The 24,159-nt window shown below is 39.3% G+C and overlaps 1 protein-coding gene across 9 annotated transcripts in view; it reads left to right on the plus strand.

Moving 5' to 3' along the window:
- Positions 1–24,159, plus strand: part of galk2 (galactokinase 2) — a 168,205-nt gene that overhangs the window by 58,557 nt on the left and 85,489 nt on the right. For 8 of the 9 annotated variants that reach the window (XM_041175299.1, XM_041175293.1, XM_041175295.1 and 5 more), the window contains one exon: positions 18,789–18,932. The exons of the other annotated variant lie outside the window; for it this stretch is intronic. In XM_041175299.1, coding sequence (XP_041031233.1) covers positions 18,789–18,932 — 144 coding nt within the window. The remainder of the gene's footprint in view (positions 1–18,788; positions 18,933–24,159) is intronic. 9 annotated transcript variants of the gene reach the window in all.

The raw sequence follows: 24,159 nt of genomic DNA on the forward strand, positions 1-24,159 counted from the left end.
AATATTCTTAATGTAGCAGAGTGGCGCAGCGGAAGCATGCTGGGCCCATAACCCAGAGGTCGATTGATCGAAACCATCCTCTGCTATTTATATACCCACTAAGATAAACGTTTTTTGCTTGGCCTAAATAGCCAAGTGGTTATGGTACTGGGTTTGTAACCCTAAGATCAAAAGTTCAAATCTCACAATGGCAAACTATGAAACAATGTAACTTCATCTGAAACAGATGGAAATGGGTTTGTATTCAAAAGAGTTACATTCCTATTTGTTGAGGCTTGGCCTAAATAGCCAAGTGGTTATGGTACTGGGTTTGTAACCCTAAGATCAAAAGTTCAAATCTCACAATGGCAAACTATGAAACAATGTAACTTCATCTGAAACAGATGGAAATGGGTTTGTATTCAAAAGAGTTACATTCCTATTTGTTGAGGCTTGGCCTAAATAGCCAAGTGGTTATGGTACTGGGTTTGTAACCCCAATATCAAGAGTTCCAATCTCACAATGGCAAACTATGAAACAATGTAACTTCATCTGAAACAGATGGAAACGGGTTTGTACTGGAAAGAGTTACAATGATGCCTAGCTTGGCCTAAATAGCCAAGTGGTTATGGTACTGGGTTTGTAACCCCAAGATTAAGAGTTCAAATCTCACAATGGCAAACTATGAAACAATGTAACTTCATCTGAAACAGATGGAAATGGGTTTGTACTCGAAAGAGTTACAATGATGCCTAGCTTGGCCTAAATGGCCAAGTGGTTATGGTACTGGGCTTGTAACCCTAAGATCAAAAGTTCAAATCTCACAATGGCAAACTATGAAACAATGTAACTTCATCTGAAACAGATGGAAATGGGTTTGTATTCAAAAGAGTTACATTCCTATTTGTTGAGCTTGGCCTAAATAGCCAAGTGGTTATGGTACTGGGTTTGTAACCCCAAGATCAAGAGTTCCAATCTCACAATGGCAAACTATGAAACAATGTAACTTCATCTGAAACAGATGGAAATGGGTTTGTACTGGAAAGAGTTACAATGATGCCTAGCTTGGCCTAAATAGCCAAGTGGTTATGGTACTGGGTTTGTAAACCCAAGATCAAGAGTTCAAATCTCACAATGGCAAACTATGAAACAATGTAACTTCATCTGAAACAGATGGAAACGGGTTTGTACTCGAAAGAGTTACAATGATGCCTAGCTTGACCTAAATAGCCAAGTGGTTATGGTACTGGGTTTGTAACCCCAATATCAAGAGTTCCAATCTCACAATGGCAAACAATGTAACTTCATCTGAAACAAATGGAAATGGGTTTGTACTTGAATATTAGCTTGGCCTAAATAGCCAAGTGGTTATGGTACTGGGTTTGTAACCCCAAGATCAAGAGTTCAAATCTCACAATGGCAGACTACGAAACAATGTAACTTCATCTGAATAGGAACAGATGGAAATGGGTTTGTACTCGAAAGAGTTACTTTCTTAGCTTGGCCTAAATAGCCAAGTGGTTATGGTACTGGCTTTGTAACCCCAAGATCAAGAGTTCAAATCTCACAATGGCGAACTATGAAATAATGTAACCTCATCTGAATACAGATGGAAACGTGTTAACTCGAAAGAGTTACAATGATGCCTAGGGGCTTGGCCTAAATAGCCAAGTGGTTATGGTACTGGGTTTGTAACCCTAAGCTCAAGAGTTCAAATCTCACAATGGGGCTTGGCCTAAATGGCCAAGTGGTTATGGTACTGGGTTTGTAACCCTAAGATCAAGAGTTCAAATCTCACAATGGCAAACAATGTAACTTCATCTGAAACAGATGGAAACGTGTTTGTACTCGAAAGAGTTACAATGATGCTTAGGGGCTTGGCCTAAATAGCCAAGTGGTTATGGTACTGGGTTTGTAACCCTAAGCTCAAGAGTTCAAATCTCACAATGGCAAACTATGAAACAATGTAATTTCATCTGAAACAGATGGAAACAGGTTTGTACTCGAAAGAGTTACAATGATGCCTAGGCTTGGCCTAAATAGCCAAGTGGTTATGGTACTGGGTTTATAACCCCAAGATCAAGTGTTCAAATCTCACAATGGCAAACTATGAAACAATGTAACATCATCTGAAACAGATGGAAATGGGTTTGTACTCGAAAGAGTTACATCTTGGGGGCTTGGCCTAAATAGCCAAGTGGTTATGGTACTGGGTTTATAACCCCAAGATCAAGAGTTCAATTCTTGCAATGGCAAACTATGAAACAATGTAACTTCATCTGAAACAGATCGAAATGGGCTTATACTCGAAAGAGTTACAATGATGCCTAGGGGCTTGGCCTAAATAGCTAAGTGGTTATGGTACTGGGTTTATAACCCCAAGATCAAGAGTTCAAATCTCACAATGGCAAACTATGAAACAATGTAACTTCATCTGAAACAGATGGAAACAGGTTTGTACTCGAAAGAGTTACAATGATGCCTAGGCTTGGCCTAAATAGCCAAGTGGTTATGGTACTGGGTTTGTCACCCCAAGATCAAGAGTTCAAATCTCACAATGGCAAACTATGAAACAATGTAATTTCATCTGAAACAGATGGAAACAGGTTTGTACTCGAAAGAGTTACAATGATGCCTGGGCTTGGCCTAAATAGCCAAGTGGTTATGGTACTGGGTTTATAACCCCAAGATCAAGTGTTCAAATCTCACAATGGCAAACTATGAAACAATGTAACATCATCTGAAACAGATGGAAATGGGTTTGTACTCGAAAGAGTTACATCTTGGGGGCTTGGCCTAAATAGCCAAGTGGTTATGGTACTGGGTTTATAACCCCAAGATCAAGAGTTCAAATCTTGCAATGGCAAACTATGAAACAATATAACCTCATAAGCTTGGCCTAAATAGCCAAGTGGTTATGGTACTGGGTTTATAACCCCAAGATCAAGAGTTCAAATCTCACAATGGCAAACTATGAAACAATGTAACTTCATCTGAAACAGATGGAAATGGGTTTGTACTTGAATATTAGCTTGGCCTAAATAGCCAAGTGGTTATGGTACTGGGTTTGTAACCCCAAGACCAAGAGTTCAAATCTCACAATGGCAGACTACGAAACAATGTAACTTCATCTGAATAGGAACAGATGGAAATGGGTTTGTACTCGAAAGAGTTACTTTCTTAGCTTGGCCTAAATAGCCAAGTGGTTATGGTACTGGCTTTGTAACCCCAAGATCAAGAGTTCAAATCTCACAATGGCAAAACTATGAAACAATGTAACTTCATCTGAAACAGATGGAAATGGGTTTGTACTCAAAAGAGTTACAATGATGCCTAGCTTGGCCTAAATAGCCAAGTGGTTATGGTACTGGGTTTGTAACTCCAAGATCAAGAGTTCAGATCTCACAATGGCAAACTATGAAACAATGTAACTTCATCTGAAACAGATGGAATCGTGTTTGTACTCGAAAGAGGTTTTCTGTAATTCCAGGGAATTTGACAAAGGCTTGGCCTAAATAGCCAAGTGGTTATGGTACTGGCTTTGTAACCCCAAGATCAAGAGTTCAAATCTCACAATGGCAAACTATGGAACAATGTGACTTCATCTGAAACAGATGGAAACATGTTTGTACTGGAAAGAGTTACAATGATGCCTAGGCTTGGCCTAAATAGCCAAGTGGTTATGGTACTGGGTTTGTAACCCCAAGATCAAGAGTTCAAATCTCACAATGGCAAGCTATGAATCAGGCTGTGTCACCATGCTACGCATCACAGAATATTCTTAATGTAGCAGAGTGGCGCAGCGGAAGCATGCTGGGCCCATAACCCAGAGGTCGATGGATCGAAACCATCCTCTGCTATTTATGCTTGGCCTAAATAGCCAAGTGGTTATGGTACTGGGTTTGTAACCCCAAGATCAAGAGTTCAAATCTCACAATGGCAAACTATGGAACAATGTGACTTCATCTGAAACAGATGGAAACAGGTTTGTACTCGAAAGAATATCAAGAGTTCAAATCTCACAATGGCAAACTATGAAATAATGTAACTTCATCTGAACAAATGGAAACATGTTTGTACTCAAAAAAGTTACAATCTCAGCAGGCACCACTAACTTTTAGCTTGGCCTAAATAACCAAGTGGTTATGGTACTGGGTTTGTAACCCCAAGATCAAGAGTTCAAATCTCACAATGGCAAACTATGGAACAATGTGACTTCATCTGAAACAGATGGAAACAGGTTTGTAAAAAAAAGCAGCCTCTTGGTTCCATGGTGTAATGGTGAGCACTCTGGACTCTGAATCCAGCCTTTGGAGTTCAAATCTTGGCTTGGCCTAAATAGCCAAGTGGTTATGGTACTGGGTTTGTAACTCCAAGATCAAGAGTTCAAATCTCACAATAGCAAACTATGAAAAAATGTAACTTCATCTGAAACAGATGGAAACGGGTTTGTACTCAAAAGAGTTACATTCCTATTTGTTGAGGCTTGGCCTAAATAGCCAAGTGGTTAAGGTACTGGGTTTGTAACCCCAATATCAAGAGTTCCAATCTCACAAGGGCAAACAATGTAACTTCATCTGAAACAAATGGAAATGGGTTTGTACTTGAATATTAGCTTGGCCTAAATAGCCAAGTGGTTATGGTACTGGGTTTGTAACCCCAAGATCAAGAGTTCAAATCTCACAATGGCAGACTACGAAACAATGTAACTTCATCTGAATAGGAACAGATGGAAATGGGTTTGTACTCGAAAGAGTTACTTTCTTAGCTTGGCCTAAATAGCCAAGTGGTTATGGTACTGGCTTTGTAACCCCAAGATCAAGAGTTCAAATCTCACAATGGCAAAACTATGAAACAATGTAACTTCATCTGAAACTGATGGAAATGGGTTTGTACTCAAAAGAGTTACAATGATGCCTAGCTTGGCCTAAATAGCCAAGTGGTTATGGTACTGAGTTTGTAACTCCAAGATCAAGAGTTCAAATCTCACAATGGCAAACTATGAAACAGTGTAACTTCATCTGAAACAGATGGAATCGTGTTTGTACTCGAAAGAGGTTTTCTGTATTTCCAGGGAATTTGACAAAGGCTTGGCCTAAATAGCCAAGTGGTTATGGTACTGGCTTTGTAACCCCAAGATCAAGAGTTCAAATCTCACAATGGCAAGCTATGAATCAGGCTGTGTCACCATGCTACGCATCACAGAATATTCTTAATGTAGCAGAGTGGCGCAGCGGAAGCATGCTGGGCCCATAACCCAGAGGTCGATGGATCGAAACCATCCTCTGCTATTTATATACCCACTAAGATAAACGTTTTTTGCTTGGCCTAAATAGCCAAGTGGTTATGGTACTGGGCTTGCAACCCCAAGCTCAAGAGTTCAAATCTCACAATGGCAAACTATGAAACATGTAACTTCATCTGAAACAGATGGAAATGGGTTTGTACTCGAACGAGTTACATCTTCTTTACATTTAGGCTTGGCCTAAATAGCCAAGTGGTTATGGTACTGGGTTTGTAACCCCAAGATCAAGAGTTCAAATCTCACAATGGCAAACTATGAAACTTGTAACTTCATCTGAAACAGATGGAAATGGGTTTGTACTCAAAAGAGTTACAATGATGCCTAGCTTGGCCTAAATAGCCAAGTGGTTATGGTACTGGGTTTGTAACCCCAAGATCAAGAGTTCAAATCTCACAATGGCGAACTATGAAATAATGTAACCTCATCTGAATACAGATGGAAACGTGTTAACTCGAAAGAGTTACAATGATGCCTAGGGGCTTGGCCTAAATAGCCAAGTGGTTATGGTACTGGGTTTGTAACCCTAAGCTCAAGAGTTCAATTCTCACAATGGGGCTTGGCCTAAATGGCCAAGTGGTTATGGTACTGGGTTTGTAACCCTAAGATCAAGAGTTCAAATCTCACAATGGCAAACAATGTAACTTCATCTGAAACAGATGGAAACGTGTTTGTACTCGAAAGAGTTACAATGATGCCTAGGGGCTTGGCCTAAATAGCCAAGTGGTTATGGTACTGGGTTTGTAACCCTAAGCTCAAGAGTTCAAATCTCACAATGGCAAACTATGAAACAATGTAACATCATCTGAAACAGATGGAAATGGGTTTGTACTCGAAAGAGTTACATCTTGGGGGCTTGGCCTAAATAGCCAAGTGGTTATGGTACTGGGTTTATAACCCCAAGATCAAGAGTTCAAATCTTGCAATGGCAAATATGAAACAATGTAACCTCATAAGCTTGGCCTAAATAGCCAAGTGGTTATGGTACTGGGTTTGTAACCCCAAGATCAAGAGTTCAATTCTCACAATGGCAAACTATGAAACAATGTAACTTCATCTGAAACAGATGGAAATGGGCTTATACTCGAAAGAGTTACAATGATGCCTAGGGGCTTGGCCTAAATAGCTAAGTGGTTATGGTACTGGGTTTGTAACCCTAAGCTCAAGAGTTCAAATCTCACAATGGCAAACTATGAAACAATGTAACATCATCTGAAACAGATGGAAATGGGTTTGTACTCGAAAGAGTTACATCTTGGGGGCTTGGCCTAAATAGCCAAGTGGTTATGGTACTGGGTTTATAACCCCAAGATCAAGAGTTCAAATCTTGCAATGGCAAACTATGAAACAATGTAACCTCATAAGCTTGGCCTAAATAGCCAAGTGGTTATGGTACTGGGTTTGTAACCCCAAGATCAAGAGTTCAATTCTCACAATGGCAAACTATGAAACAATGTAACTTCATCTGAAACAGATGGAAATGGGCTTATACTCGAAAGAGTTACAATGATGCCTAGGGGCTTGGCCTAAATAGCCAAGTGGTTATGGTACTGGGTTTGTAACCCTAAGCTCAAGAGTTCAAATCTCACAATGGCAAACTATGAAACAATGTAATTTCATCTGAAACAGATGGAAACAGGTTTGTACTCGAAAGAGTTACAATGATGCCTAGCTTGGCCTAAATAGCCAAATGGTTATGGTACTGGGTTTATAACCCCAAGATCAAGCGTTCAAATCTCACAATGGCAAACTATGAAACAATGTAACATCATCTGAAACAGATGGAAATGGGTTTGTACTCGAAAGAGTTACATCTTGGGGGCTTGGCCTAAATAGCCAAGTGGTTATCTTACTGTGTTTATAACCCCAAGATCAAGAGTTCAAATCTTGCAATGGCAAACTATGAAACAATGTAACCTCATAAGCTTGGCCTAAATAGCCAAGTGGTTATGGTACTGGGTTTATAACCCCAAGATCAAGAGTTCAAATCTCACAATGGCAAACTATGAAACAATGTAACTTCATCTGAAACAGATGGAAACAGGTTTGTACTCGAAAGAGTTACAATGATGCCTAGGCTTGGCCTAAATGGCCAAGTGGTTATGGTACTGGGCTTGTAACCCTAAGATCAAAAGTTCAAATCTCACAATGGCAAACTATGAAACAATGTAACATCATCTGAAATAGATGGAAATGGGTTTGTACTCGAAAGAGTTACAATGATGCCTAGCTTGGCCTAAATGGCCAAGTGGTTATGGTACTGGGCTTGTAACCCTAAGATCAAAAGTTCAAATCTCACAATGGCAAACTATGAAACAATGTAACATCATCTGAAACAGATGGAAATGGGTTTGTACTCGAAAGAGTTACAATGATGCCTAGCTTGGCCTAAATGGCCAAGTGGTTATGGTACTGGGCTTGTAACCCTAAGATCAAAAGTTCAAATCTCACAATGGCAAACTATGAAACAATGTAACATCATCTGAAACAGATGGAAATGGGTTTGTACTCGAAAGAGTTACAATGATGCCTAGCTTGGCCTAAATGGCCAAGTGGTTATGGTACTGGGCTTGTAACCCCAAGATCAAGAGTTCAAATCTCACAGTGGCAAACTATGAAACAATGTAACTTCATCTGAAACAGATGGAAATGGGTTTGTACTCGAAAGAGTTACAATGATGCCTAGCTTGGCCTAAATGGCCAAGTGGTTATGGTACTGGGCTTGTAACCCTAAGATCAAAAGTTCAAATCTCACAATGGCAAACTATGAAACAATGTAACTTCATCTGAAACAGATGGAAACAGGTTTGTACTCGAAAGAGTTACAATGATGCCTAGGCTTGGCCTAAATAGCCAAGTGGTTATGGTACTGGGTTTGTAACCCCAATATCAAGAGTTCCAATCTCACAATGGCAAACAATGTAACTTCATCTGAAACAAATGGAATTGGGTTTGTACTTGAATATTAGCTTGGCCTAAATAGCCAAGTGGTTATGGTACTGGGTTTGTAACCCCAAGATCAAGAGTTCAAATCTCACAATGGCAGACTACGAAACAATGTAACTTCATCTGAATAGGAACAGATGGAAATGGGTTTGTACTCGAAAGAGTTACTTTCTTAGCTTGGCCTAAATAGCCAAGTGGTTATGGTACTGGCTTTGTAACCCCAAGATCAAGAGTTCAAATCTCACAATGGCAAAACTATGAAACAATGTAACTTCATCTGAAACAGATGGAAATGGGTTTGTACTCAAAAGAGTTACAATGATGCCTAGCTTGGCCTAAATAGCCAAGTGGTTATGGTACTGGGTTTGTAACTCCAAGATCAAGAGTTCAAATCTCACAATGGCAAACTATGAAACAGTGTAACTTCATCTGAAACAGATGGAATCGTGTTTGTACTCGAAAGAGGTTTTCTGTAATTCCAGGGAATTTGACAAAGGCTTGGCCTAAATAGCCAAGTGGTTATGGTACTGGCTTTGTAACCCCAAGATCAAGAGTTCAAATCTCACAATGGCAAACTATGGAACAATGTGACTTCATCTGAAACAGATGGAAACATGTTTGTACTCGAAAGAGTTACAATGGTGCCTAGGCTTGGCCTAAATAGCCAAGTGGTTATGGTACTGGGTTTGTAACCCCAAGATCAAGAGTTCAAATCTCACAATGGCAAACTATGGAACAATGTGACTTCATCTGAATAGGAACAGATGGAAATGGGTTTGTACTCGAAAGAGTTACTTTCTTAGCTTGGCCTAAATAGCCAAGTGGTTATGGTACTGGCTTTGTAACCCCAAGATCAAGAGTTCAAATCTCACAATGGCAAAACTATGAAACAATGTAACTTCATCTGAAACAGATGGAAATGGGTTTGTACTCAAAAGAGTTACAATGATGCCTAGCTTGGCCTAAATAGCCAAGTGGTTATGGTACTGGGTTTTGTAACTCCAAGATCAAGAGTTCAAATCTCACAATGGCAAAACTATGAAACAATGTAACTTCATCTGAAACAGATGGAAATGGGTTTGTACTCAAAAGAGTTACAATGATGCCTAGCTTGGCCTAAATAGCCAAGTGGTTATGGTACTGGGTTTGTAACTCCAAGATCAAGAGTTCAAATCTCACAATGGCAAACTATGAAACAATGTAACTTCATCTGAAACAGATGGAAACGTGTTTGTACTCGAAAGAGGTTTTCTGTAATTCCAGGGAATTTGACAAAGGCTTGGCCTAAATAGCCAAGTGGTTATGGTACTGGCTTTGTAACCCCAAGATCAAGAGTTCAAATCTCACAATGACAAGCTATGAATCAGGCTGTGTCACCATGCTACGCATCACAAAATATTCTTAATGTAGCAGAGTGGCGCAGCGGAAGCATGCTGGGCCCATAACCCAGAGGTCGATGGATCGAAACCATCCTCTGCTATTTATATACCCACTAAGATAAACGTTTTTTGCTTGGCCTAAATAGCCAAGTGGTTATGGTACTGGGCTTGCAACCCCAAGCTCAAGAGTTCAAATCTCACAATGGCAAACTATGAAACATGTAACTTCATCTGAAACAGATGGAAATGGGTTTGTACTCGAACGAGTTACATCTTCTTTACATTTAGGCTTGGCCTAAATAGCCAAGTGGTTATGGTACTGGGTTTGTAACCCCAAGATCAAGAGTTCAAATCTCACAATGGCAAACTATGGAACAATGTGACTTCATCTGAAACAGATGGAAACAGGTTTGTACTCGAAAGAATATCAAGAGTTCAAATCTCACAATGGCAAACTATGAAACTTGTAACTTCATCTGAAACAGATGGAAATGGGTTTGTACTCAAAAGAGTTACAATGATGCCTAGCTTGGCCTAAATAGCCAAGTGGTTATGGTACTGGGTTTGTAACCCTAAGATCAAGAGTTCAAATCTTACAATGGCAAACTATGAAACAATGTAACTTCATCTGAATAGGAACAGATGGAGGCGTGTTTGTACTCGAAAGAGTTACTGGGTTTGTAACCCCAAGATCAAGAGTTCAAATCTCATTTTGGCAAACTATGAAACAATGTAACTTCATCTGAAACAGATGGAAACTGGTTTGTACTCGACTCGAAAGAGTTACAATGATGCCTTGGTCTCTAACAATGACAGCGTTTTGCTATGCATCCTGTATGATTTCCTCCCATTGCAGGATTTTTCCTTTAATCTCCATTGATTTCAGTTTTGCTCAGGTTCCTTTATGCAATAATTGGTTCAATGCTACCTTCAAATTGAGGGTAGTTACTCTCATCCCACCTCTGGCATGCAGCTCTCAATTCCATGCCTGGATAAAGACTGTGATGAGGTTTAGTGCACTGTGGTTCTGGTGAAATCTAAACTAAATATTGGTGAACAAGTTATTGGTGAGTAAGTGTCATTTGATGGAATTATTGATAACTCCTTTCCATTACTTAATTAATCATTGAGAGATTGATAGTAGTAATTGGTTGGGTTAGATTTGTTCTGTTTTTGTGTGTAGGAAATACATGGACAGATGCCAGCTTGAATTTTTGGTTTTATTGTTCCTCAGCTTATTCCAGGAATCAGTTTATATGCACTGAGACAAATGGAGACATGTTTCAGTAGATATATCAATGATTTTAATCTGTCAGATGCTCACTGAATTCATGGAAATGGAAGTAAAATAAGTGTAACCAAGCCACTGATTTAAAAAGGGGTGTGCTGGAAATGTCTTTGAGGAGACATTGTCCTTGCAATGTAGAATAGACTTGGACTTCTTCAATCTGTGGCTGGGATTGCGTCCACCTTATTCTGCTCAGAAGCCTGTCTCCCATTGTTGGTGGACTATCCAGAGTTGTATGCCCCCAGATGGATGAATTTGTAAAAAAAAAGCATTGCAGAATATGGAAAAATTGAAATTTCTTTCCAAATCCACATCTTGACCTATATGTTTGGACAGATTTTTAAAAAATAAATAATACGGGAGCACTGGAACGGGTGAACTTGTTCCAGCACAGCCCTGAATTGCCCTAAAAAGAAATCCACTTCAGTACTATATAAGGCAGAGAGCCTGACAGGCCAATGATAAATTTAACAGTTCAGTAACTGAATACTTTCTTTTTCCTGAGAGAGCTGAAGATATTGCAAGACCTCAGCCTTTGTAAACTAAAGTAGATGAACTATCAGCCCAACTCCTCAGAAGTGGTCGCAAGAGTTGAACCTTCAGTATCTGGACAGAACATAATAGCAAACAACCGAGTCTGCCCATCATAACAGAGGTGTTCACACATACTTGCTGAAGCAACTAAAAGCACTTTCCGGTATCACACACTAAACCCTAATAGTGTGGAAGATGTGAAAGAGGAAAAAGGACTGTACGGTTGAACAAAGGAGTGCCAACTCTTCACCCTCCAAAAAACTCCATTTTGCTTCTCATTTCCCCCTTGGTATGGTCAAACTCAATGTCAACATGGCTGAGCAAATTTCCGAGGAGAACTCCAAAATAAGCACTAAACGGTCTTTGTCCATCTTTTGGATAATTCCATTGAATTGTGAAAGCCGTTTATGTTCTGTATATCCTCCTTGGATCTCCTCAGAGTGTCTAGATGTCAGGTGTATTTCTGTGCCAAATTAAGTTTATGGGTATTGGAAGGTGGCACATTGAGAGCTGGTGGCCAGTGACAAAGTAGCAAATTGCTAGTTAAAATAATCCTTTAAATTTGCCTTGGTATTTTAATTTTACTATTTTGGGAGGATATAGTAACTATGCATTTGATCCCTGTGGGAGAGGGGAGGGAACTCAAAGGATGGTCATGAATAATGTTTAGGAAAGAGAGACTCAAAGAAACACAATTGTACTGATTGTTGATATCACCATAACCTAGTTTCCCGTCCAGACAAAGATCAACATTTATAATGTGGACAGAAATGGTTGATTGGGCCCTTAGATTTTCATATGCTGCAGGAATCATACGGTGGCATTTTTTAATGTTCAACATGATCTGGTCCTAGGTGCCTTTGTGTCATTATTGAACCAGCTGCCAATTGATTAAGACCTATGGGTCTGTTAGTTCTGTCAGAATTACACCCACCACTGGGGGAAGCATTTCCTCTCTTCATGGCGACTGCTTAATTGCGATTAGGATTTCATAATAGGGAAAATCGCAGGGTAAACCCCAAGCTCCTCCCTAAGTTCCTATAGTACAGAATACCAGTACATTGCGCTGGGGCCACACAATGCAGGTTCTTACAATACAATGGCAGGTCCCAGAAGTAATTTTGAAATGTTACAGACTAAAAGAAGCAATTTAAACAAAGAGTGTTAAAGGGTTCCAAGGGTATAGCCTGTTTATATTAATTTGAATTTCCAGCTCCTTTGGGATAGCAATACTTGGCAGACTTCATTTTCTTCTGAAACCAAAGCACTTTGCGAAACATTGCGTGATAGCTTTATAAGCTATATTCATGCAAGAGACGAACCCTGTGGATCAGCCCTGCTTAGACATATTACTCAAACTTTTATTTTTCATATGGGTTTGGCTACACTTGTAGGACAAAACAACTGGCATCTATGTTTTTAGGTCATAATTTGCTTATAGGGCTGGCAAGGAAATTGCAAACATATCACTAATTTTCATTACAAAAAAGGTTGCTTCCATTCAAATTCACATTTTACTGAAGTACTTTAAAGCTTTATATTAATTTCGCTATGGTAAAGTCCTATAAGATACAACCGTTCACTTTCTACTTAAAATTTCAAGCATTTCTTTTTTTTAAAACCTGTTTTTGCCAAAAAGAACTAGTTTGAAGGGAATTTGTGTGTGTATGTATGTTGGCAAAGGGCAACATTTTTGGTCACTGGAGGCATTTCCGTATTATTATTTGTGCAACTGTCCTGACCTAAGCAATGGATCTTAAGACTTAAATACCCAGTTTACTCTTGAGTAAAATATATTGCTTATAATTGCATTTTCCTCTCCAAATACTGCCAGATCCAACCAGTTTAAAGAGGTTAGTTGAGTTATGGGAAAATAGCTCTGTCACGGAATCTTTTGCTATGAAGGTGAAAAGTATAAAGTACAATATTTTGGGTAGCCTGACTACATTGTAGAAAAATAGAAGCTATTGTAAGAATAGCTATATTTATTTTGTGCCAATGGAATGAAAGTATTGATACTACCTAACTGCTGAAGTATTATATTTAAGGCGAAAGTCAGAAGAAGCCATTACCTCACCTGCATCAATTTAGATTTTCCTCAATAAAGGTCAGGCGAGTACATTTTTAGTTTTTTGCTTGAGAAAAAAAATTGCCTGGGCAAGCATTCACACAGTGCAACTATTTTCTGAGGTTGCACACACTATTCAATCCAAGTATAGTTGTATGATTTTTGGTAATAAAGCTTGTAAAGGCTTTGGAAACATTTTGTCTCTTCAGGTCTTAGTAAAAGCTTTAACTTGTTGCCATTCTTGACATCCCCCACTTGGAGCATATTTTAACTACGCAGAGGTAAACTGGGATGTTAAGTGATCAACATGGGGAAGGGTTCATAATTTCGCCTATTATGAAATCTTAATCTCAGCTAAGCAGCAGTTGCCAGGAAGAGGAGAAATACTTCCCCCAAAGGTGGGAGAAATGCTGATAGATGTATACAGGTCTTAATCAATTGGCAGCTGGTTCAGTCATGCATTCAGGAATGTAATTTAGGGTTTACACAGGTGGCATCGGAATGAACTTGAAGCAATTAAATGATCTGAAGGTAGGAGTTCATTAAGAGCAGTGACCATAATTACGTTTGCACTTATAGATGTTATGATTCCCATGGAGACTGATAACTTTAAAAAAAAAACAAATTTGAACTTCCAGTTAATTACTGAAAAGGATGACACAAGATTTCATGTTTCAAGGTTTTTACTGTAGTAAATGATTAAAAACACTTAACTAAATAATGTTTTTATAGGCAACTTAAAACTACAGAAAGGAACACACCTCTTTTTATACTTAGCACACATCATACTCTCTGCAGACTTACAGTCCCTATAGCAAACAGTCCACACTCGCTTCCAGCTTCCAATATGTTCACATTTTCCCATTTCAACAAATAGTAACTTCAAGTGACTGTCTTCAGGCGCTTCCTCAGTTTTTGGTGACTTTCCTTATTCCACTACTAGCAGCAAAGCTTGGTCCAATGATTCTTTTTCTCCCCACCCCAGCCATGGCGGGCAAATCTCCTAGATTCCTTAGATGGCTGTGGAATGCGTCTCCTCAACTGAAGACTGTCATACTCCTTCAATCAGCTTTGGGAACTCATAAAGAACCTGCAGCCTCTTCTCTCTGCTGACTACACCAAGTGCCGTTCTTTTCCTCTCACTTTTCTCTTCTGTCCAAAAACTTGGAACTGGTAAGTCTATTTCCTGTTGGCACAGCTGCCCTTGCCCTCTTGTTCCCAGGTGTGAGAACTTCACACCTGGCTCAGCAAACCTTTTGACTTAATTAGCCAGGCTAGGTAACAGGCAGAATAGTCAGGTGACCTCCTTCATTTAACCTAAATTTAAAGACATAGTTCAAAACGTCATAATCTTATAAACTTCATAATTGTAACACAGACTAAAGATAAAGACAGATGGAGAAAAAAACAATTTCAGGGGTGCAGACGAACAAAGAAAACAATCTCATACAGAGAATAAAAATGTTTCTCAACATATTCCCATTGTATTTACAAGAGAGATGAAAGTAGAACTTGAGATCAGTGGAGGATGTAGAGCAATTAAGAGATATCAATATTAAAAAAAACTCTATTAAATCAAAGGGTTAATGAAACTTAAAGTTGAAAAGTTACTAGGTCTGGAAGGTCACAGTGAAATACTGAGGGATGATAGTGATGAAATAGATGTACGAGCTGTAATTTTAAATTTGTGATATACACCAGAGATTGTGGCATATAAGTCGACCCAGTGTATAAGATGATCCCATTTTTTCAAAGATTCACACTGCAAAGGGAGGCAGCTCGGTCCCTTGAGTCTGCAGAGGCTCCCTGAAAGAGCGTTTTACCTAATCCCACACCCCCCCCCCCGCTTTATCCCCGTAACCTTGCACATTCTTTCTCTTCAGATAGCAATCCAATTCCCTTTTGAATACCTCAATTGAACCTGCTCCCATCACCCTTTTAGGAAGTTCGTTCCAGCATCCAACCACCCTCTGGGTGAAAAAGATTTACCTCACATCACTATTACTCTTTTTGCCAATGATTTTGAAGCTGTGCCCTCTAGTTCTTGATGCTTTCTTGAGTGGTAACAGTTTCTCACTATTTACCCTGTCCATACCCCTCAGGATCTTGAATACCTCTATCAAATCTCCTCTCAGCCTTCTTTTCTCCCAGAAAAACAGCCCCAACCTCTCCAGTCTATCCTTATAGCTACTGTTCTTTATCCCTGGAATAATTCTTGTGAATCTCCTCTGTACTCTCCAATAATTTTGCTTCCTCAAGTATGGTGCCCAGAACTGGACGCAGTACTCCAGATGAGGTCGAACTAGTGTCTTATACAAGTTCAGCATGATCTCCTTACTCAATGCCCCTATTAATAAAGCCTAAGATATTTTATGCTTTATTAACTGCACTCTCAACATGCCCTGCCATCTTCAATGGTTTATGTACTTATACACCGAAGTCCCTCTGTTCCTGCACCTTCTTTAGAAAACTCCACTACAAACCTTCCTCCAATCTGAAAACAATCATTTATCACTACTCTCTGTTGCCTGCCACTCAGCCAATTCCTTATCCAAGTGCCTACTTTCCCTCTTATTCCATGAGCTAGAATTTTGTGGCACTGTATCAAATGCCTTTTGAAAATCCATATACACACCGCATCAACAGTGTTGCCCTTATCAATCTTCTCTGTTGCCTCCTCAAAAAACTCCAGCAAATTAGTTAAACACGATTGTCCCTTAATGAATCCATACTGGCTTTTCTTAATTAACCTGCACTTGTCCGTTTCCAGAAGTTTCCCTACCACTGAAATCAAACTGACTTCTCCGTAGTTGCTGGCTATATCCTTGCACTCCTTTTTGAACAAGGGTGTAACATTTGCAATTCTCCAGCCTTCTGGCACCACCCCTGTGTCTAAGGAAGACTGGAAGATTATCACTAGTGCCTCTGGAATTTCCACTCTCACTTCCCTTGAATGCATCTCATCTAGTCCTGGTACCTTATCTATTTCAAATAAAGATAGCCTTTCTAACACCTCCTCCTTCTCAATTGTAAATTCTTTGAGTGCACCAGTTACCTCCTCTCTCATCTCAGCCTGGGTAGCATCTTCTTCCTTTGTAAAGACAGATGCAAAGTACTCATTCAATATCTCCGCTATTTCTCCAGCCTTCATGTGCAAGTCCCTTTTTTTTTATCCATAACTGGCCCTACTCTTTCTTTTACCACCTTTTTATTGTTTATATGCTTACAGAAGACCTTGGGATTCCCTTTTATGTTAACTGCCAGTCTCTTTTTATGCTCTCTCCTTGCTTTTCTGATTTAGTTTTTTCACTTCCCCTCTGGTCCATTTATATTCAGCCTGATTCTCTATTGTATTTTCTACCTGCCCATCTGTCATATGTGCACTTGTTCATTTCCATCTTCACCTCTATCTCTCTCATCATCCAGGGTGCTCTGGATTTATTTGTCCTACCTTTCTCCTTCAAGGGAATATAGCTTGGCATTGCTGGCAATACTTTTCCTTTGAAGCTGGCCCATTGTTCAGCCACTGTCTTTTCTGTCAACATTTGATTCCAACTCACTCAACTCAAGTGCATTCTCACCCCATCGAAGTTGGCTTTCCCCCACTTAATTTTCTCTGCTCTGGATTGTACCTTGCCCTTTTCCAAAGCCAGGCTAAACCTGATGATACAATGGCCACTGTCCCCTAAATGCTCCCCCACTGATATTTGATCCATTTGGGCTAACTTATTCCCCAGAACCAGGTCCAACAGCACCTGCCCTCTTGTTGAACCGGAAGCATACTGCTGCAGAAAATGATCTTGAACACATTCCAGGAACTAACACCTCTCTTTCCCCTTTGCAGCATTCCTATCCCAGCCTATATTTGGATAATTGAAGTCCCCGATTATAATTATTCTATAATTCTTGCACCTCCCTGTAATTTCTTTGTAAATTTGTTTCTCTGGATCCCTTCCAATAGTTGATGGTCTGTATACAACACTGATCAATATTATTGCACCTTTTTCATTCTTTACCTCTAGCCAGAGAGATTCCATCCTTCACCATTCTGGAACACCCTCTCTAGTACTGTGATGCCATCTTTAATCAATCTTGCCACTACCCCACCCCTCCCTTTTCTCCTTTCCTGTCTCTCCTAAACACCTTCTACCCAGGAATATTTAACACTCAGTTCTGCCCTTCTTTGAGCTAGGCCTCTTATATCAACAATATCATAATTCCATTTGCCAACTTGTGCCCATGGTTCACCAGTCTTATTAACCATACTCCGTACATTCACATACATGCACATTAACCCTGATTGAGGCTGTTTTGCTTTTCCCCTTATTCTGATCCCACCTAATGATGCCTACTCTAGTTCTATCAAACTCTCCAGGTATTCTGGAAAAACTCAGCAGATCTGGCAGCAGTTAATGTTTCGAGTCCGAATGCCATTTCAACAGAACAGGCATAGATTACAAAAGTAGGGAGGTCATGTTGGAGTTATATAGAGCCTTGGTGAGGCCACAGCTGGAGCTCTGTGTGCAGTTCTGGTCACCACATTATAGGAAGGATGTGATTGCACTGGATGGGTGCAGAGGAGATTCATCAGGATGTTGCCTGGGATGAAACGTTTAAGTTAAGAGAGGTTGGAAAGACTTGGGTTATTTTTGTTGGAGCAGAGCAGACTGAGGGGGCGACCTGATTGAGGTGTACAAGATTATGAGGGGCGTGGATAGGGAGCAGCTGTTCCCCTTAGTTAATGGGTCAGTCATGAGGGGACACCATTTCAAGGTAAGGGACAGGAGGTTTAGGGGGGGATGTGAGGAAAAACTGTTTTACCCAGAGGGTGGTGACGGTCTTGAATGCGCTGCCTCGGAGGGTGATGGGAGGCTGGTTGTCTCACATCCTTTAAAAAGTACCTGGATGAGCACTTGGCATGTCACGACATTCAAGGTTATGGGCCAAGTGCTGGTAAATGGGATTAGGTAGGTAGTTCAGGTGTTTCTCACGTGTTGGTGCAGACTCGATGGGCCAAAGGGCCTCTTCTGCACTGTGTGATTCTGTGAACTAGATCAACACACTGCAGCACAACTCTCCTCTCTTACTAATTTTTTTGTTTTTTCTACATATTTCACTCCTTTCTCAATTTCCCTTTCTCTTTGTGACGTAAAAACATTCAATACTATTTTCTCTGATGTTGGAGGGTTAATATTTTCTAAGAAATACATATTTTAAACTCTATATATGAAAGAGGCATTATTGATTTACCTACTGAGATAAAATATATTTTATGAACATTTATTTTCTTAGGAACATTTCAACCTCATTGCCAGTGGAATGAACTGTGTGATTGATGGTACAATTCCAGCCAGTTCCGGACTCTCTAGCTCCAGCGCATTAGTTTGTTGTGCAGGTCTCGTCACGATGGTTGCCAATCAGAAGGTCCTATCAAAGGTACGATCTGCCTATACTATTTTATAAAGGAAATATGTGTCACTGCAAATTTTGCTTTTCAGTGAGCTGATTGGTCAGCAGCATTTATATAGTGCCTTTGACATAGTAAGGATACAAAGGCGCTTCACAGAATGCAGCAATCGGTAACAGAAGAGTTAATGGAGATGACTGAAAGTTTACTCGAAAGAAATTTTTGAGTTCGTGGAGAAAATGTGGAGGGATATAGCCGCCTAGCGCTAGAGAAAGAATGGCTCAAATGAACGCCCTAATTTTGGCAGATAGAAGAATGATTGAAGACCAGCATTGGCAGATTGAAGGACACATTACTGGGCCATAAGTTGGGATGAGTTTGCTGAGGGTCTTACTCCATAGGACATGAGATATACTGATTAAACTATTGGTGCTGGCTCTGTTTCAGACTGTCCAAACTTGATCTACAGTATGAATATGCACAACAATTTTAGACTGAGTCTTTCCTACAGAAGATAAAATATTTTTTTCACTTTAAATGGCTACCAGCTTCCCAGTGGCTCAGTTTATACTAAATTCTCCTGCTTGACTGGCAGGGAAAATATGCATGAAATTAGATCAGTTAAGTAATGCTTGTGCATATTACTCCCCTAAAAAAAATTACAGTAGTTATTTTAAAATGGGATGTTTGTCTATTTTTCCAAAAGAAATTGAGAAAGAGAAAAAGAGAGGTAATAGGTAGATTTTCCTGGTCTTGTGTCAGTGCGTACTGGATCACTTGGATGCAGCAAGTACAGGTAAATTGGGTGATGAAGGAGTCAATGTTGATAACGAAGTCCACACAATATGTAGGACCAAGAGAATTTATTCTATGTAGACAAAAAATGTGTTATATATGTGCCTTTTATATCTTGTCCTCACTTTTTGGGAACATTGGTTGCTATTTGTTTATCAGTAAAGACTTTATTCTGTTGCATTATGATGTTCACCTCCATATTGCAGTACCTCTTTGCACAATAGATATCTCCATTTGCTGTAAGCTTCAGCTCATTGAAGGAGTTTAAACCACAAAGTATCAGATCACTGATTAAACCACTCCAAACAATGGAATGATGTTGCTGTCAAGAAATGCATTAAATACAATGGTTAGATTTTTTTAGCCTGTATTGTCTATCTATGATTTTCTTTCTTAGGGAAATGTCTGTTTCTCGACTTCATCACTGTCCATGCTAATCACTTTACTCTATTCAGTTTGATAGCTTATTGGATAGCATTCATGCCTCTGAGTCAGGAGATTGCGGTTTGAAGTCCCATTCCAGGGCTTGAGCACAAGATCCCAGCTGAAACTTCAGTGCAGTATTGAGGGAGTGTTGCATTGTCTTTGGATACAATGTTAAATTGATTTCTCATTACTTGTTCAGACTTGGTCCAGTACTCTGGGCAACATTCTTCCCAAAACTAATGCCACCAAAAATAGGCTAATTGGTCATTTATCTATTTGCTGTTTGTGGGATCTTGCTGACTGCAATATGGCTGCTACATTTACCTAATTGGGTGACTGCATTTGGATGATATGCATTGTTATGCATTATTTAATCTCAACAAAAAAAAAGAAATAAGCAAATACTCATTTTTTAATCATATAATGATATATATTTGTGGTTCATGGTCATTTTATGAGTTGTGCCATGTTTTTTGTAAATATTTAGATGGGATTTTCAAGCAATCTGCTAGAATCATTTCATTATTCATCTTCATCACCATCTGCTTAAGTGCTTCCATCTGACTTTACATATAATGTGGTTGTTAGGAGAACAGATTTTCAATATCAAGACTAAACATTGGGAACCAAACACTTGAAGATCAGAATTTGGCTAAGATCAAACATTGGTTTCGAAAGCTTAATTACAGTCTTACAGTCAGACACAAAATGTTATTAGAAAAATAACATTTTGCTATAGAAAATACAGTTATTTAATTTGAATTTGCCGATGATCTGCTTCTGACTTTTACAAGCTATTCACTACTTGAAAACCAAAGGTTGAGTTTTGGCCTTGTTCTTGATTATCTGGTTAATGCATTTTATCTTCCTTTCCAGAATTAGTAATATCCCTAAATTTGAAGAACATCTAAAGAGACAGTTATTTCATGTACTAAATTTTATTAAACCTGTCACTTCTACAAGTGATACAGTTATTGGGTTAAAAGGTATTTTGGGTGGAATACAACAAACTTAATTGCACATTTTATAAAACAAAATGATCAATATGAGGAAGAGAGCTCAGATTAGTATATTTGAGGGATACTGTTGCTCTTGTAAATGTAAAAAAAATTATACCTGTTGCCTATAATGCAAATATTTTTAATCAAAAAAGGTAGTTAGTTGAGAAGTTAGCTGCACTTTACAGAGGACATCATCTTTTTTTCCAAAAGCTTAAAACCCTCCCACATTTTTTTACTCTTAAATAAATCTATTTTAAAGTAATGTATAACACCTATATCTGTATTTGTATTTCTTGAGATAAACTATGTGGAAAAATATGTTTAAAATTATTGATGCATAACTTCTGAGGAGATTCTGATATGTAGAAAAAAATTGCAAATAAAACAATTACTTCAGCCTCTGAAGTTGCTTAAATTTTTTTGAAGTCCCTCCACCCCACCAAACTCTCCATTCCTCTGGGCCTACTGGTCATGTAACTTTCCTTCCTTTGCCCTACCTTTGGCAGCCATACCTTTTTGAATGAGGCGTAACTGGGGCCTGAATTTTTTGGTCATCAGACGCGCGCAATTGATGGGCCTGGGAGTGACCAGGAAATGGACCCCCCCGACTACGATTTCACACTGGCTGGCTCATTAACCGCCAGTCAGTGTGAAACATGTGCTGAAAAGCTCAATGCTGCTGGGGTGGGGATGGGAAGAGGGCAGGTGACGACATCACTGTGGGTGCAGGTGAGTGCTATGAGAGCTCCCTGAAGGCAGATAGCTGCCTCAGGGAGCTGCAGAGCTGCAAATAATGAAATAAAGCTGTAAAAAGCTGCAAAAAAATGTCCATGCATCACAATCAAGCACCTGAAAGCATACCTCATAAAAATGCTGTCCCCAGGTATTTATTTTTATTTTATTTCCTAATGGAAACTTCATCCCATCCTTGGATGAGTTTTGATGAAAAAAGTAAAGGCCGATTCTCCCACCTGCCAACCATAAGGTTGAACGAGAAACCACAGGCAATTGCGCCATTAATGGGCTTAATTGTCAGCGGGCATGCTTCTGACTTCTGTGGGTACATGTCGAGTGTAGTATTGCCCAAGTGCTTGATGATGCTGGGACGCTCACCCACTTTCATCTTGCACGATTTTGCACCCGATTGGGTCAGGCACCCGCCCGCCCATGGGATATAAAATTCTGCCCTGGGATTTCAACAGTGTACTAACTTTGTAATTACTGCTAAATGCCTTCAGTGGCTTTGGAAAGCTAATTTCATTTTGTGGAAGATCATTTCTCCACAATAATACATTCCACATTTAAAAAAAAAAAAAATTTTCTTTTTCTAAAAAGTTTATTTGTCTTTATTTTAGCTTCTATCTTAATCCAATTGGCATATATTTTGCTACCGGAAAACTTAAATTCAGAACGAAGGATATTAAGTGCTTTTAACTTCATGGTTTGCTGTGTGTGAATGCTTCCATGTGATTGGCTGCTTGTTTGTTTACTAACGTCACCGGTGCTGCATGGAAAGACCCCCCCTGACTTAGCGCCAGATTTAAACTGCCACTGGGAAAGGTGAAAACCTTGTCAAAGATCTGGATCTTTGTGGGCATTTTTCTTTGAGGTAGCTAAAAGCAAAATACAGGCAATTGATTTTTGCTAGGCCTAATTCCAGTAAGTAGCTGAACAAGAAGAAAAGCATTTTCAATACTTGTTCCAGGTCAGCGAGATACAATCACTGAGCAAACTTTTACCTGCAGGTACTTGCCCCACAGATACACAGATATGGAAAATGTTGATTTTCTTGAGATCACCTAAACTTCAGATTTGATATTCAGCCCTTTTCCTAAGGTGAATATGAATAGGGATCACTCGGCAGATGAGGAAAATCAATTCCAAGCTTAATCATTGCCATTGCATTCTGTTTGGGTCATCCAATGTAGTGAATTATGATGGCCTGGAATGCACTGGTTGAAAGGGTGATGGAAGCAGAACTTTCGAAAGAGAATTAGATAATTACTTGAAAGTAAAATTTGTTGCACTATGGGGAAATGAACAAGGGAGTTGGGACTCTTTGATAGCTGTTCCAAAGAGGAGGTACAAGCATGATGGAATAAACAGCCTCTTTCTGTTCTGTATCATTCTATGATTCAAATTTGTCACTCAAGCTTTGCTGTGGTTTCCAAACTGATGCGCTCTTTAATGTCAAGTTTCTCTCTCCTTTGAAAAATGCATTATTTTTCCATTGAATTTAACAGATTTGCTCATGTTGTTGTAGTTGTTGTCCTTAATTGCTTGTGAGCTATATATATATTAGGGATTAGCAAGTTTCTTGAAAGAATGAAAGAACAATGTGCATATACTAACTCCAGTGGTACAGTATATGGCACAATGCTTTTTCTCACTTTACTCAGCCACTCAGATTGTCTCTGTGAGGCACTCCAGGGAAGCAATTTTACTAGCACTGATCTAAATCCATCACCTTGAGATTTGAACAGAAAGTAGTGGTAATCTTACAGCTGTTACAGGATCATATCCTCCTTTCATGAGTTTCCTGTAGAGAGCAAGGAAATCAGAAATATGTAGCTGGTATGGAGAAACTTTCTGACAGAATATTAACATAGCTTACAAACCTCAGAATGGGAACATGTTTCTATATTATTTGGGGATTACATTTATTATTAAACTGCATGGACATGGATAAGATAAATTGCTAGCTATATCAAGACACCAAACCACAGGGTATTTGGAAAGACATTAAGCAATATTGTAAAGCATAAAGTAAACTTAACAACTTGAAATATTATATGTATAAAAATAGAGCCTTTAACTTAGAAAAATGGCCCAGTGTGTTTCACAGACATATAATCAGAAAAATGGACGTTGAGCTAAAGAAGCAGATACTGAGTGGGGTGACCAAAGGTTTTGTCAAAAAGGTAGGCTTTGAAGAGGGTCATGATGAAGGAGGGGGAGGTGGACATACATGGGCACTTAGAGAGGGATTTCCAAAAATTGGAGCAAGGTGTTGAATGTATGGCTACCAATGGTA

Source organism: Carcharodon carcharias, chromosome 26 (assembly GCF_017639515.1).
Source record: "Carcharodon carcharias isolate sCarCar2 chromosome 26, sCarCar2.pri, whole genome shotgun sequence".
Classification (NCBI taxonomy): domain Eukaryota; kingdom Metazoa; phylum Chordata; class Chondrichthyes; order Lamniformes; family Lamnidae; genus Carcharodon; species Carcharodon carcharias.